The 15,801-nt window shown below is 43.3% G+C and overlaps 1 protein-coding gene across 3 annotated transcripts in view; it reads right to left on the bottom strand.

Annotated features, from left to right (window-relative positions):
• Nucleotides 1-638: 638 nt before the first annotated feature.
• Nucleotides 639-15,801, bottom strand: part of MTTP (microsomal triglyceride transfer protein) — a 35,777-nt gene continuing 20,614 nt past the window's right edge. For all 3 annotated transcript variants that reach the window (XM_083456766.1, XM_083456768.1, XM_083456767.1), the window contains 10 exons: nt 15,570-15,738; nt 14,031-14,138; nt 12,732-12,944; nt 11,176-11,387; nt 10,167-10,264; nt 9,948-10,069; nt 7,966-8,193; nt 4,447-4,571; nt 3,502-3,672; nt 639-2,492 (listed from right to left, as the gene is read on the bottom strand). In XM_083456766.1, the coding sequence (XP_083312892.1) occupies nt 2,324-2,492; nt 3,502-3,672; nt 4,447-4,571; nt 7,966-8,193; nt 9,948-10,069; nt 10,167-10,264; nt 11,176-11,387; nt 12,732-12,944; nt 14,031-14,138; nt 15,570-15,738 (1,615 nt within the window). In that variant the 3' untranslated portion in view covers nt 639-2,323. The remainder of the gene's footprint in view (nt 2,493-3,501; nt 3,673-4,446; nt 4,572-7,965; nt 8,194-9,947; nt 10,070-10,166; nt 10,265-11,175; nt 11,388-12,731; nt 12,945-14,030; nt 14,139-15,569; nt 15,739-15,801) is intronic.

The raw sequence follows: 15,801 nt of genomic DNA, 5'->3' as shown, positions 1-15,801 counted from the left end.
GGCAGAAAAACTACACTCAGTCTGTGCATATGTGTGTGTATATGGTTCAGGATTAGAGGAAATAGATTTGTCAATGGTGTTTAGTCATCCTTGTAATCCTCTGCCGATGCTCCCAATAAATCCAGTCTCTCCCTAATGGTTTCTACCCATCGCAAAACTAAATTCAGTGTGGTAGCTTTGTGAGCGATTCTATGCACAGTAGATACAGAAGGGGGAGGTAAACCCCAGCAACTTCTCAGCTGCAAATACTGAATTATTTAAATCTATTTACATGCCATGTTGCTCATTGCCCAGAATGCAAGTCTACCATTAATGGGGCCCATGACTGCCCAAAAATCACACTATGTCAAAACCATGAGGTGGAGCCTTTGTAAAAAGGGTAATTAGAAGGTGAGACAAAGAGGAGGCTCTTTTGAGTCCTGATGTTGGTCTGTCCTCTCCTGGCCCAATTGAGTGATGTCTGTGTGAACACATTCCTACTTCCACCACATTTCAGGATGAGATCATTTAAAAGCACCAGTGTGAACCATGTTTATTTCCACGGAAGCCACCTATTGGCTTTCAGAAGAGCAAATTTACGACTTGGGATTTTACCCTCTCCCAAATCAGAACTGTCTCCAACTTCACACAATTTAAAAAAAAAAAAGATAAGCAAGCATTTACAAACACATAGGTTAACAACCCAAGTCCTTTCAAACACAGTGCTGATTAAACAAACCACAAAACGAAAAGGAGTACTAGCCTAAGGGTGCAGTCCTAAATAACGATGGGCAAATCTGTCAATTTCAGGATTTTCTCAGAATCTCATTTCCCCCCCAGTCTTAAATCCAGTTCCCTATATTTCCACATCAAGTAGGTCAGTAGTTTAGTGTGCATTTCTCCTTGCACGTTTTATATCCAGTTTTGCCTACAAAACAGTTTTGTCGCAAACAATTTTCTCCATTATACTGCAATTTTTCTATGACACTAATATAAGCTTTATATGCATTTACATTATCTGGTTGGAGAACTGCATTGCGACATTCAGAGAAGTGTGAATTTCAAAGGATGGCTGTGTTTTGGTTTCAGGAAGTGCAAATCTGTGACCTGATTCAAATGTCTTCCTCCATCCTTAACCACATAACTAGGGACTAAGTCCTAATGAAGTCAGTAGGATTTACTTTCAAGTAAGTACATATGCACAGCATTGTTCTTCATCTTGCAAACAGTACATTAAAAAAGCCTGGGGTTAGTATAATACGTGGAAAATATTTATGAACACATACAATTCTATCTCTTTTGTACAGCATGCATTAACATATTTCCATCCATTATCCTAACTCCAATATTTTTTGTTTTTCAGTTAAACCACACAACAGCATCCAGCTAAATCTTCTGCTCATGTCCCATTAAAATGAGCAGGAATTGTCCGGGAACTGGTGCAAGGTTTCAGTTTGGGTTGCATTAATGTTTATTTGTGCTACCTTAGCATGGAACACTACTGCTCTTTAAAAAATGGGTTCCACTAAAGGCAGGATTACAACTGAAATAATAAATAATCATTATTTTTACTGTGCAGATTTTAAAAACGCCTGGGAGAAGCACAGACCTTTCTGTTTCTTGCTTTAAGAAACAGTGTGTGTTTGCAGTCTTTTTAATGTCAACGCCAGAGTGATACTGGCCCCCAGGGAAAAATCAGATAATTGGAACTCCTGTGGTCTTTTTCTTCGGTTAAAAGTAGCTGGAGGTGGGTGGTGGGGAAGACTGGGAATGGGGTTGTGATATTTAAGAAAGGAAAATCCCCCCCTTTCTCCCTGAATCATGTCCTTTACTTAAATTGCTGCTGTTACATCTCTAATGCTGCTATGAAGCAAGAAAAGACAAGGACAATCCCTTCCCATGGGTAAAAGGAGCTTCATGGCTGAGGAGCAGTGATTTAAGTTGCAGAAATGAGGTGCGAGAAATGGGTTAAGCCCTCTCTGTTCCTTCACTGTGGCCCCAATCCAAAGTGCCTGCCCCCAGGTGTTTTTAAAACCAAACAAAGGGACTCAGGAAGATCTTCACATGGCCACACAATGCATCTAACTGGACCCTCAATGAATGCCTAGAATTGCATCAATTTGTATGATTTCCTTAACTTGTCACATAAAAAAGGGTTTCTTTAAATATATGTAAATATGTAAACACAGTGAACACGCACTCAAGATTCTGGGCCTCTTGAAGTTGACAGTAAAGTTTTCATGGGCTCAAGTATCACAGATTCAGGCCCTAAGCCAGCACGGCAGTACGTGTAAAAGCCAACATCAGCCACGGTTGGGGTCAAATGAAACGTCAGGCGCCTGTTTCAAAACCAGCTTTCTGAGGAGTCGGGCTGATCACTGAAAACTTTCTTGCACATGTTGGAGTTCTCTTGGTGAAGGGGATATTCGGAACCAGCCAGCAGCCTCACTTTTCCTTTCCGGGAGGTATAAGATTCTCCTGATGGTAGACTTTCATATTTAATTAAGTATCTCCTGCAAAATAGTAACAATATTGCATTATATATTGTAACTCGGTTGGCATAAAGTATCTATCCTATGAGTAGTAGTTCTTAATGATAAGCCCAACTGCACATTTTTGTGGCAAAATCTCTTCCCACCCAGCATATTCTAAAGATATTTAGAAGCCAATTTTCAGGATTTCACCAGGGTTGGTAGAAGCCTCCAGGCCCACCAGCCTCTGAATCCACTTCCTGACACCCTTCCTAAGCCAACCCTCCCTGGAAACAATGCCTTATGAGGAACGGCTAAGGGAGCTGGGCATGTTTAGCCTGGAGAAGAGGAGGTTAAGGAGTGATATGATAGCCATGCTCAAATATATAAAAGGATGTCACATAGAGGAGGGAGAGAAGCGGACACGGAGCAATGGATCCAAACTACAAGAAAGAAGATTCCACCTAAACATTAGGAAGAACTTCCTGACAGTAAGAGCTGTTCGACAGTGGAATTTGCTGCCAAGGAGTGTGGTGGAGTCTCCTTCTTTGGAGGTCTTTAAGCAGAGGCTTGACAACCATATGTCAGGAGTGGTCTGATGGTGTTTCCTGCTTGATAACCATATGTCAGGAGTGGTCTGATGGTGTTTCCTGCTTGATAACCATATGTCAGGAGTGCTCTGATGGTGTTTCCTGCTTGGCAGGGGGTTGGACTCGATGGCCCTTGTGGTCTCTTCCAACTCTATGATTCTAAGTCTAGTTACAGTACAGTGGTACCTTGGTTTATGAAGAGTCCTGTTTATGAACTATTCAGTTTACAAACTCCACAAAACCAGAAGTAGTGTTCCAGTTTGCGGAATTTACGTCGGTCTACAAACTGAAGCTAAACGGTGGAAGGGCACCAGCGGCGGGAGGCCTCATTAGGGAAAGCACGCCTCGGTTTAAGAACGGATTTGGTTTAAGAACGGACTTCAGGAACGGATTAAGTTCTTAAACCGAGGTACCACTGTACACTGTTAACATTAAGACAAATAGCTCCCCCTGCTTCCTACCTGGAAGGACTTTCAATTTTGTCCATCTGCAAGCAAACTAAAAACGGATATTGTGAAAACTGCACTGTAGAGACAAAGTCCAGAGTTGTTTCGGCTTCAACACTGCTTTCCATGCCAGCCTTGACAAAGAGCGCATCCACAACAATGTTGCCGACTATCACCACCGCTCCCCTGCAAGAAGAGATTAAGATAAACCAAGACGTCATATATTAGATAACATTCCAGCACCCAAAGAACAGGAGCATCCCTCCCGTCCGTAAGGCCACCACATCATGCCACCTCCCCAACGTCTCTGTATCACTGGCTCCTAGTGGTAGGAAAAAAACATCTTAGGACATCCCAAGACAAGTAAATATGCCTAAACAGCAGGGAGGGAGTACTCGACATGTGGCTGCAGTTCCAATTCAATTGCCACATCAAATTCCACTCTGAATCTCAATTTGATAAAGCCATCCTCAAATCCCACAGATAGTCTGAGAAACTCCTCTTACCAATATGGCAACAAATGAAATCCAGTTTTACATAGAAGGGCTGTCAATATCTTCCCCACAACCTCAACAAAGCCTAACCTTGAGCACCTTTTGGGGGAAGTGGAAGAACTTTGCGTAAGCATGGTGATTGCCCTTCTACGTTTGCAGCAAAAACCTATGAAAGTCAAAGTCTGCTCAGAAAAAATGAGTGTTAAATGGGACTGACTGACTTCCAGGTAAGTTTGATAAGGATTACAACTGCCTCGTTGCCAGCATAGTTTTTGAAACCAGTTAGACAAAAACAGTCCCCGCCCCCCAAGAAAGAAACATGAATATTTCTGTCTAAAACAGGGATTCAGTTCATATTGCTAAGTGTTTTACGATTTCCACGCTTTCCTCAGATTTAAAATTCCCTATGTTGACAAAATCATTTGATGCGTTTCCTTTAAGGATGTCTGGAGTTAGGCCATCTCACCGGTTTTTAACATTGGTTTTGGATTCTCTGTACCAAAGGCTGAATTCCATTCCTCCAGAAATATCAATGGCCAGGCCTCCCTGGAATTCCGTGCTGCAAACCAGCCCAGACTGTAGCTGAATTACCTAGATGCAAAATGGTGCACAATGAACATTTCTTGTTTTATTCAATATATGACCAATATTTAAAATCTGTTCTTAACTGGTTTTATTGTGATATTGCTTACTTGTTTGTGAATTAGGTTCTTCTTTATTGTTGAATTATTGTTACCTGGATTGGGCATTATTTAAGCTTACATCATTACTGTTTTAGCATGAGTTTAAGAGCAGAATGTGAAGCAATGGAAATATTTTAAAGACCTGACTTGATTTCCTTGACTTAGCTTCAGAAACAGGGTGAAGTGATGGGGCTAAAGTCAAGGGCATTTTTAACCTACAGATTTAAATAGATTTTACGGTCCTTGTCTACACTGCATTTAAGAGACATCGGAGAATTCTCCACAGGCTTCCTGACAATCTTCTTCCCCCTGACCTGCTGCAGGAACACCAACAGCTTTTAAGAAAGATCAGCTTCTGGCACAGAAATCCCATACAGAACAGGAAAAGTTATGTAAGAAAGGTACATCAGCTACTAACTACCATTCACAAATTCCAATCATCTGGTTGTGAAAGTCTTGCAGTGCCAGCTAAATACAGAAGTAACCATAGATAAGGCTGGCAGCGTGAGACCACCACACCAGGAGTTGCCTTAGGGACACCTTTCAGACCGAAATGCATCTCTTGGGAATGCTGTTAATGCTGTGCGGAAAGTGAGACATTTTCAAAAACAAGCATGCATCTCCACTCAATTCAGCCTCTTCAGCCAATTCAGCATTTCTTGCAGGAAGCTGCCCAGAATGGCTGGGGCAACCCAGTCAGATGGGTGGCATAATAAAATTATTATTATTATTAAGTTTCCAATCCAGAAAATTCAAGCCCTATTTGCATGAGATTATCTGAATGCCTGCAAAACTTGAGGTTGCTAATCACAAGGCTCTCTCTATGCCATGGGTAGGCAAACTAAGGCCCGGGGGCCAGATCTGGCCCAATCGCCTTCTCAATCCGGCCCACAGACAGTCCAGGAATCAGCATGTTTTTACATGAGTAGAATGTGTGCTTTTGATTTAAAATGCATCTCTGAGTTATTTGTGGGGCATAGGAATTCGTTCATATTTTTTCCCCAGAATATAGTCCAGCCCCCCACAAGGTCTGAGGGACAATGGAACGGCCCCCAGCTGAAAAAGTTTGCTGACCCCTGCATGCCTTCTAGAGGAAGTTGGGATGACACAAAAAAGAAACCACTTCTCTCTAGTATTAGGCCACCTGCAGCAAGAATTTGTGCAAAAGAGCTGTTGCAAGAAGTGCCAAATGGTTTTCTGCAGAATTTGGTTGGAGAAACAGCTTTATGGGCAGGCAGGAGGAGATAGTTGCATTCACAGAGTTTTCTGCCAAGGCTGAGGCTTACAGCTGTCAGAATCTTTTACAGCTGGACTGGAAGTCCATTGCACTGAGTCAATTTTGGAAGTGATAATAGCTCAGGGTCACAGCAAGTCATTTCATTTGAATGCTGATAGACAGCCAAGATTTTAAAGTTCACAGGACTTGGAAATCAGATTAACTTTAAATATAGCCCTACTACATGGCCTGAGACAAGGCATGATGTGTCCAGATCCGATGCACAATTTACGCTGAAGTAAGACCCATCAAAATGGAAGGTGTATAAAATGGGAGAAGCAGATGGCACTGAAAAGAGCACTTTTTCCCACTGTCCTTTGCTTTGTTAAAATAATAATAATAATGGGGGAAAGGCTAGGTTTTTTATTGTAATTCAGCAAGACAGATTTTTAAAGATGCTTTAAATAATAGCAAATCTGCACATTGGGCTCATTTGCTTTTAGAGCTTGTGTTTTTCTGCTTTATTCTCTTTTTATCCTGCACACCACTCCCATGGCTTCATGCTATGAGGTGATTTATAAATTTGTAAAATATAAGCAAATAAATGTGACTTCACCTTACTAGCCATGGAGCTGCTCTAGTCCTGGGGAAAGAGCAGAGATTCCTCTTTCTTTTATGTGTGTGTATGTTGGGGGTAGGGCTTGATCCTGTGCCCCCCTCCTATTTAATCCTTACACTAGCCCTGTGAGGTACGTTGAGCTGGAAAAGAGTGTCTGACCCAAGATCACCCAGGGAGTTTCATGGTTAAATGGGGATATGAACCTGGGTTGCCCTAGTCTGATACTCGATATAACCATACTGGGTAATGGTGGCTCTCTGTACATTTCTAAACAAACATATGAATCTTAGCCTAGATTCATAACTCCATCTGATTTTCAATTACACTTAGTTGCAGCAACGGGATTTATATCAAAAAGGGAGGTTTAAAGTACTCATTCATATGAGATTTTAATGAAATACAATCAAATGCTACAGGAAACTGTTGCCATGGGTTGAAAAATACCTGACATTTCCCCATGACTACATGCACTTTGGAATATGCAATCATATGGTAAATAAGAAATAAAACACTGGGGGAGAAACAGCGATACATAAAATGGTGTATTGTGTTACGTCACATCTAAGCACAGTTATAAAAAATGTGGCTTGTTTCTTGTTTTTGTGAAACTATGAATGTCAGTGATTTCTCCCCTTGATGAGGTTTAAGCATTTGAGCTTAGCATTTGTCAGTTGGCTGCATGTAGACTCTGAATAACTTAATAATGGGAGGATAGCATCTCCCACTTCCTGCCAATGGGAATATAGACGGCTCATCCACACTTCCACTTTCTGCTGTTTTCCCTGGGAAAACCCACAGAACTGGAGCAAATGTCAATTCCCCACCCTCCTCTCACACTCCCGTTGGCTTTGCTTCAATTTAGCACTAAAGAGCAGATTTTCTAGAGGAAAGCAATAGGCCAAAGGCAAAACCACTCAGACCCCTGCCTAGAAAGAATGAGACAAGCGGAAAACTACTTGGACCCATTCTTCCTAAGCAAGGGACAAGCAGAAGTGTGGACAAGCCCACAGCAACCCTATTGGAGCTAGTGTGGTGTAGTGGTTAAGAGCGGTAGACTCGTAATCTGGTGAACTGGGTTCGATTCCCTGCTCCTCCACATGCAGCTGCTGGGTGACCTTGGGCTAGTCACACTTCTCTGAAGTTTATCAGCCCCACTCACCTCACAGAGTGTTTGTTGTGGGGGAGGAAGGGAAAGGAGATTGTTAGCCGCTTTGAGACTCCTTCGGGTAGTGATAAAGCGGGATATCAAATCCAAACTCTATGCTTGTCTACTCAGAAGCAATTCTTATCAAGCTCAATGGAATTTGCTCCAAAATAGCAAATCCTGCACAGGATTGCAGTCAAAATTAATTAATGCAGTTCTGGTTGTTCTTACTTGTGATCTCCCCATAAGTGCATGTCAAATGGGGAGTAAAGGATATTATCTATGCACGGAAGCTATTTAATTGCCCGGTATGCAGAACTCACCTGTGAGTAATCCATCAGAAGGATGAGTCCTTTCACCACACTTATGGGGTCTCCAGTGGCTGAGAACATTTTAGACATGAGATCGCCATACCCTTGGAAAAAGGTAACGGGTCTAAGCTGAACATCGAACATGAGCGCTGACACACCAGCGAAGGACTCTAGATTTTCTTCACCTTCATCAGCAGATGCAGCTATAATGGATTCTAGGCCCTGAGCCTCAATCACCACCTAAAAGGAGATAGGAGCACACAGCTTGCATGATGAATGATGACCACTTGCAGGCAAGCACATGCCATCCATACCTCTTTAAAGCCCACAAGGTAGCTGCAGAATTTGCCATCAGACCATGCCCTGCTTTTATATCTAGGTGTCCAAAAGAGAGGCATGGCATGGCTCCTTTTAGGTCAGAGTTGCACAGAAAGTTTTATCAATGTGGCTTTTTCATCCAAGGGTGTGAAAAACTGCAGCTGCTGAAATTCCTTCTTCTGCACAACTATCAGATGGCATAGGCCTGTTCTCCTTTGCATCTGGACACTTGCTGTCTAGACTGGTTCACATGTAATGCTAAATCATCATGGTTCAATGCTACTGGGTGAGCCCTCAGAAAGTCAGAGCATAGTACAGTGGACGCTCAGGTTGCGACCATGCTCCGTGCAGGATGCACATTCGCAACCCACAGCATTCGCTACCCACAGTGGTGCATCTGCGCACGCGTGGGTTGCAATTTAGCACTTCTGCGCATGTGCGACCGCCGAAACCTGGAAGTAACCCGTTCCAGTACTTCTGGGTTTCGGCAGGTCCGTAACCCAAAAAAACATAACCTGAAGCGTCTGTAACCCGAGGTATGACTGTACACCTCCAATGTGACCAGAGGAAAGCTGCCAAGATGACTGCCGATTTTCCTTGAATGTCATCTTAGTGTTATATACAAATCTGGAATTCTGGATTAAAAACAACTCTGTTCAATAAAGCAAACTGATAACTCATAGTTTGAAGTTGTCTTAGTTTGAAATTGATTAGAACAGGATTCCTGGTTTGTTTGGACAGTAAGGATTTGAGGAAATTGAATGCCATCATAGGAGGGCGGGGGAGAACTAAGCAGGAGGAGGAGAAGGCAGGGAAGGAACATGCAAGCCAGGCATTGGGCTTGGGCTTGTGGAGGTTCATCCACTTAGGGCTACACTGTGGTTTAGTATTACATATAAACACAGCCTCTGTAAGAACATAGGAAGAGTCTTGTTGGATTAGACAAAAGGGCCATCTATTCCTGTACAGTGGATGCTTGGGTTGTGAACGTGATCCGTGTGGGAGGCACATTCGCAACCCGCAGCGGCGTGTCTGCGCATGCGTGGGTTGCGATTCGGCGCTTCTGCGCATGCGCAAAATGCGATTTAGCACTTCTGTGCATGCACAACCGCCAAAACCTGGAAGTAATCCGTTCCAGTACTTCTGGGTTTCAGAGGTCCATGACCTGAAAGAGCGCAACCTGAAGCATCTGTAACCCAAGGTATGACTGTATTGTCCAACCAGAAGACTGTGGGAATTTCACAAGCAGGATATGAGTGCAACAACACTCTCCCACTGTCATCAAAAAAAACCAAAAGCTCAAACAAAAATGGTAGTGCTACTTCTATAATAAACCTTGGATAAGGGAACACTCTTAAGGGAGGCACCGTAGCTGAGTGCATGCAGAATGTCCCAGGTTTATTCTCTTGCATCTCTGATTAGGAGGCTGATAAGGAAGACCTCTGCCTGAAACCCTGGAAAGGCTCTGCCAGTCACAACAGAGGATACTGACCTAGCCAACAGTCTGACCCCAAACTATAAGGCAGCTTCTTACATTTCCATTTGAGGGGCTCAACCCACCAGCTGCTACAGCACATTGGTTCACAGTATGGTATAATGGAGCAACCACATTATGTCCAAGCTGCACACTTATACTTTTTTGCTGAGTTATTACTCTAGTAGCGCATGGGACTTACCTGGTTGGCATGAAGTTGAGCGTATTTATTGAAAAGAAAGATATTCAGGTTACTTCTTCTCAAGATTCCAGAGCCAGAGTAGAGTATGTCAAGGCTATAGGTGGATGACACATCCGGAGAACCTTGATTAAACAGAGAGACAAGTTGTGAGGATTTCTGGTGAAACTGAGTGTCAATAAATGTAATTAAAACCTACTATCTAGTTTGTTAGTCGCTTACGTGTTAGGTAACCCGAGAAAGCTGAGGAAGAACCTGTTTTCGCAAATCGGTCGTAGTTATGAATGGAGATATCCTTCAGAGCTTTGCGGATCATTTTGCTGAAACACAAAAAAGTGTCCTCAACCATCAGAAAATTAAATATCTTCTACAAATGGCAACATGCAGCAAATGGGAAGGTTTGTGTTGCTCGAGTAGTGTAATCAAAAGACCACAACCAGAAGATAAAAATGCTATTATTACATCGGCCTACAAATTGCAAAAGGTCTTAACACAAAAGTTCCTGAAATCACTGATGATTCTGTAAAGTTCTAATCACTACATAAGAACCACTGGAGGAAATTGTTAGATGAAGTTGCTTCTTTATGTAAGAAATTCACTGGTTAAAAGAACAGTAAAGGAATAACAATTATAGGAATATTCAGATGTGGTGAGGAGGCTTGAGGGAGGCAGCGAATGTGGCATTGCCACAAGGGCTCTAGGCCAGGCTTCCCCAAACTTGGCCCTCCAGCTGTTTTGGGACTACAACTCCCATCATCCCTAGCTAACAAGGCCAGTGGTCAGGGATGATGGCAACTGTAGTCCCAAAACAGCTGGAGGGCCGAGTTTGGGGATGCCTGCTCTAGGCCAAAGATCCTGGATTTTCTAGCATAATAATAAAAACAATAGAAATGAAAAATTAACATCTCAATGCATTTTTTTGCAGTCTACCTATAAAGAGAAGGATAATGAAATTATTTTAAACGTTAGATCTGCTAAGGGTCTTTCCCTTCTTGTAGGAAAAAAAAACAACCAATCCATTAAATACCAGACAGATATTTTTGCCTCAATACATTGCAGTTTCTTCTGAGTCCCCCCCCCCCCAGTCTAAAAAGGTGGATTTATACTGAACATGGTGAAAATGCTTCCAGTACAGCCCCCAGCCCACCATATATTGCTCTTGCCTTTGTCCTCAAACAGCACTATGCACAGGCAAGTGGAGAAACATAAATAACAAATGAAACTTATATACCTGGAAGGCATTTCAAAACGTAGAATGTCCTGGATTAGCGAAAGCATGTACTTATTCATTTCCAGAGGCAGCTCTCCAATAGAGAGCAGGAGGTTTTTTACTTCCATGAAGGAAGGATTGTTGCTGAAGATGATGGAAGCTGCCGTGGTGCGTACCGTCTTCTCGTGAACTTTATGGTTCTGGTGATAAATCCTGTTCATGGTTTTCTTCACCTAATGGGGACACAATCTAGTCAAGTTTCATCACCTGTGCATAATTGGCAACATAACAAAAGCAGGAAAAGGAAGTATATCACCAATAAATAAGAACAGAGCAGTGGGATAGCTTCTCAAGGAACAATATACCGTATTTTTCGCCCGATAGGACGCACTTTTCCCCCTCCAAAAATGAAGGGGAAATGTGTGTGCGTCCTATGGGGTGAATGCAGGCTTTCGCTGAAGCTTAGAGAGCAAGAGGGGTCGGTGCGCACTGACCCCTCTCGCTCTCCAGGCTTCAGGAAGCTCTGCGCAACCCTCGGGAGACTGGCGCGACTTCGCGCCGGTCTCCTGAGGGTTGCGCAGAGCTGCCTGCAGTCCCGGGCTTCGCGCAGCTCTGCGCAGCCCTAGGGAGCCCGGCAGGAAGTTGTGCCAGTCTCCCGAGGGTTGCGCAGAGCTGCCTGCATTCTGAAGCCTGGGGCACGCTGAAGAGTGCACCCGGGCTTCGCACAGCTCTCTGCAAGCCTAGGGAGACCGGCGCAACTTCCCACCGGGCTCCCTAGGCTTGCAGATAGCAGGCTGTTCTCGGGGGGGGGGGCCGCGCCTGGGGGGGAAATAAATTTTTTTTCTTTATTTCCCCCTCCCCCCAAAAAACTAGGTGCATCCTATGGGGCGGTGCGTCCTATGGGGCGAAAAATACGGTACAAGTATAGTACGAAAATTCATGAATATCATACTAGGACCAGTCCAAAACAATGGGATTCATCCAGCCCCAGACTGGATGCAAAAGTATAATCAGGAAGAATTTCTGACTGACATGCAGCTTGTTCTGGGAGGTGGGGGGGATGATGGGAAATCATGTGAGTCTTGAGTCTTACCTGCAAGCTGTAGGAGTGAATGATAGATACAATTCCCATATAACTACCCACCTAATTCTTCTTTTCACCCCTTCTAGAAAGAGCCTCATGCTTTTTAGGGCTATAAGCCGAAATTGAGATAGCATTTTACAGTTTCTTGTGATATGCAGATGGATAGATGGACAAATGTCTCCTACAATGCAAATCCTGCTCACTGGTCCAGGGCAGAGGACAAGGACCTAGTGCTACCTTGCCTATGTCCCCAAAATATCTGTCAATGAGGCTTATGGGAAAGATTTTGGGGTTGCTTTCAAAATTGTCTTTCCAGACTCTTCAGGACATAGAATGATAATAATAATAATAATGGTATATTTATCTTACTTGGGACGCGGGTGGCGCTGTAAAACACCTGATATTTAAATGAGGGGCTATCAGGCAGAGAAAGACATTATTTGAAATGTCCACCTGCGCCATCTTTTCTTTGGGCAATTTTCTATTATTTTACCTCACTGGTAATGAAAGAGTGGTGATATCTCTGCAGAGCAGAAACAGCAACATTGCTGATGGGGCCTTCTCCCGACTCAGCGTATTTCAGAAGGTCTGGAATAGCTTCAGGCAAAACAGCATTCTTCAATGCCAGAAGGTAGACCTTCACATCATCAGCTGTCTTTGCCCTGTTCAAACCTCCAGAGATCAGCTTCTTGGCTTCCAGAACAGCCTGGAAAGAAAATGCAAAACTTCCTAAAACACTGTTATATTGAGGGGGTAGCGGGAGTGGGAGTGGGGAATCCATGCGATTGGGTAGTAAATCAATGATAATGATACTTGGGAAATCTGGCAAAATTACACCTAGGAGTACAGCAGATGATAGATAGATAGATAGATAGATAGATAGATAGATAGATAGATAGATGATAGATAGATAGATAGATAGATAGATAGATGATAGATAGATAGATAGAGATATAGATAGATAGATAGATAGAGATAGATAGATAGATAGATAGATAGATAGATAGATAGATAGATGATAGATAGATAGATGATAGATAGATAGATAGATAGATAGATAGATAGATATAGAGATAGATAGATAGATAGATAGATGATAGATAGATTAGATAGATAGATAGATAGATAGATAGATAGATAGATAGATAGATAGATAGATAGATAGATGATAGATAGATGATAGATAGATAGATATAGATAGATAGATAGATGATAGATAGATATAGATAGATGATAGAATGAGTTCCTTACTGGATTCCATAAAATCTAGCAATATATACTCACTATTATCAGCACCCAGCCTTGAGATCACTGCAAAGAATCAAGTAGGTCTACCATTTTGGGAGGGACTAGTGGTGGCAGTGGTGGGAAGAGACACCCATGAGAGCAAAAGCTGATATTGTTGCTGATACAATATTAGATTTTATGTAAACCAGTGTGCTGTGTTGCTGTACAGAATATGGAAGTGACATGATCTCTTCACCTCAGAGGATTTGCAACCTTCATCAGATGGACAAACCTGGGATAGACAGGCAAGAGAGAGGTCCGAGGAAGGAACAGGTGAATTACACCGAAGGAGCAGGTAAGGCAAAATAAGGATGATTTGAGAACAGTTCTGAGAAAGAAATGCTTCACGAGCGGGGAGTTGGCTTGGGGCATAAATATTGAAAGGCTGTTCCAGATGTAAGGAACACCATGAAAGAAGCCAGAAAGATGGAAGCAGACAAAGAGGTCAGCTTGGATGGAGCTTCATATTTGCTTTTGTTTCCAGCACCAAGAAGAAAATACATACAGGCAGTTTGCAGCCTCCCTTGTCACACAGCTTTTTGATGAGGGCCCCGATAACGATGACAACTGTTTCTTGGATTTCGCTGCTGCCGATCTGGCTGTTATAGGTATTCTGTTATATGATGAAGAAGAAAAGATTTTATTGGTCTCTGCCTCTTAACCCTGACCCTTGGATGTATAGTCAATCCCCCTCAGATGTGTTTCACTGGGTTCCCTTTCCCACAGGATTATTCCTTCCCAGGAAAAGCTGGTGGTGCTTCAGAGCAATCTCAGGTGCTTTTGTGTTCCACTCTGAGGTTTGGTTGTGGAAAACGGAGTTCCTTATCGAAAAGGAACTCATTTCCCAGCCACGCCATGTGCAATAGCCAAACAGCCATCGTGAAAATATCTCCACAAAGAGCTGCAGGCAATCTGCTGGACGAGAAGGGATAAATGACATATTGAATTGCTTCCCATTGCATATAATTAGCCCAGGGACCTGGGTGGCGCTGTGGGTAAAAGCCTCAGCGCCTAGGACTTGCCGATCGAAAGGTCGGCGGTTCGAATCCCCGCGGCGGGGTGCGCTCCTGTCGTTCAGTCCCAGCGCCTGCCAACCTAGCAGTTCGAAAGCACCCCCGGGTGCAAGTAGATAAATAGGGACTGCTTACTAGCGGGAAGGTAAACGGTGTTCTGTGTGCTGCGCTAGCTCGCCAGATGCAGCTTGTCACGCTGGCCACGTGAGCCGGAGGTGTCTGCGGACAGCGCTGGCTCCCGGCCTCTAGAGTGAGATGAGCGCACAACCCTAGAGTCTGTCAAGACTGGCCCGTACTGGCAGGGGTACCTTTACCTTTACTGCTTCACAAGGCAGGTCAGGACATCCACTCACAAGAGTACACATCCTTGCTATTGTCTCGGTTGAAAGTGAGGCTCGTGGTACAGAAACATGAGGGCTAAATCAGAGCACTGAGTTCAATGGGGTTTGCTTCCATGTTAAGTACATAATATATCAGCTTTATGGTCTTGTTTTTAAAATGTATGAAGAGACCGCTGGATCAGGCCAATGGCCCATCTAGTCCAGCATCTTATTCTCCCAGTGGCCAACCAGATGCCTATGGGAAGTCTGCAGCACTCTTTCTCCCTTGTGATTCCCAGCAATTGGCTTTCAGAGGCAGGCTGCTTTAACTCATTTTTAGTTTCATTGTACCGAGTCTCCATTCAGAAACAACTGCAAACAAATAAATACAGCCTCTGACAGTGGAGGTAGAACACAGGCATCATGGCTCATAGCCATTGATACCATTATTCTCCATGAATTTGTCTAAGATCCCTTGTGAGAGTGAATTCCAGAGTTTCACTATATGCTGTATGAAAAAGTACTTTTCTTCCAACACTGAGCTTCACTGGATGTCCCCAAGTTCTAGTGTGAAGAAAGAAGGATAAAAGCTTTTCTCTGTCCACTTTCAACACACTTTCATGAGCTCATCTTCAGCTCTTCTGAAAGACTGGGCAATTCCTTTTCTGAGCACGAAAAACCAATGTTCCCTTTACCACCACTGAGACTTACAATTAGAGATCTGAGTAGGAACTCGTTGGGATGAGAAGCAAATCCACAGGCATAGAGGAACCTCTCCTGAAGGACAGATCCACTCTTGTTCTTGAAATCCAGGAAATCCAGCATAGCTTTCAGAGAGGCTGAGGTCTGTGCAGAGGCTACAGCATCAACCAACTGGGGACTGTATGAAAAGGGAAGGGGTTAAAAAAAATTTAAAAAATTGTAAGGCATTTTTTTTTTGGCA

The sequence above is a fragment of the Podarcis tiliguerta genome, assembly GCF_965153285.1.
Source record: "Podarcis tiliguerta genome assembly, chromosome: 9".
Taxonomy (NCBI): domain Eukaryota; kingdom Metazoa; phylum Chordata; class Lepidosauria; order Squamata; family Lacertidae; genus Podarcis; species Podarcis tiliguerta.
Note: the sequence above shows the minus strand (reverse complement) of the source record. Positions and strands in the feature narration are given on the sequence as shown.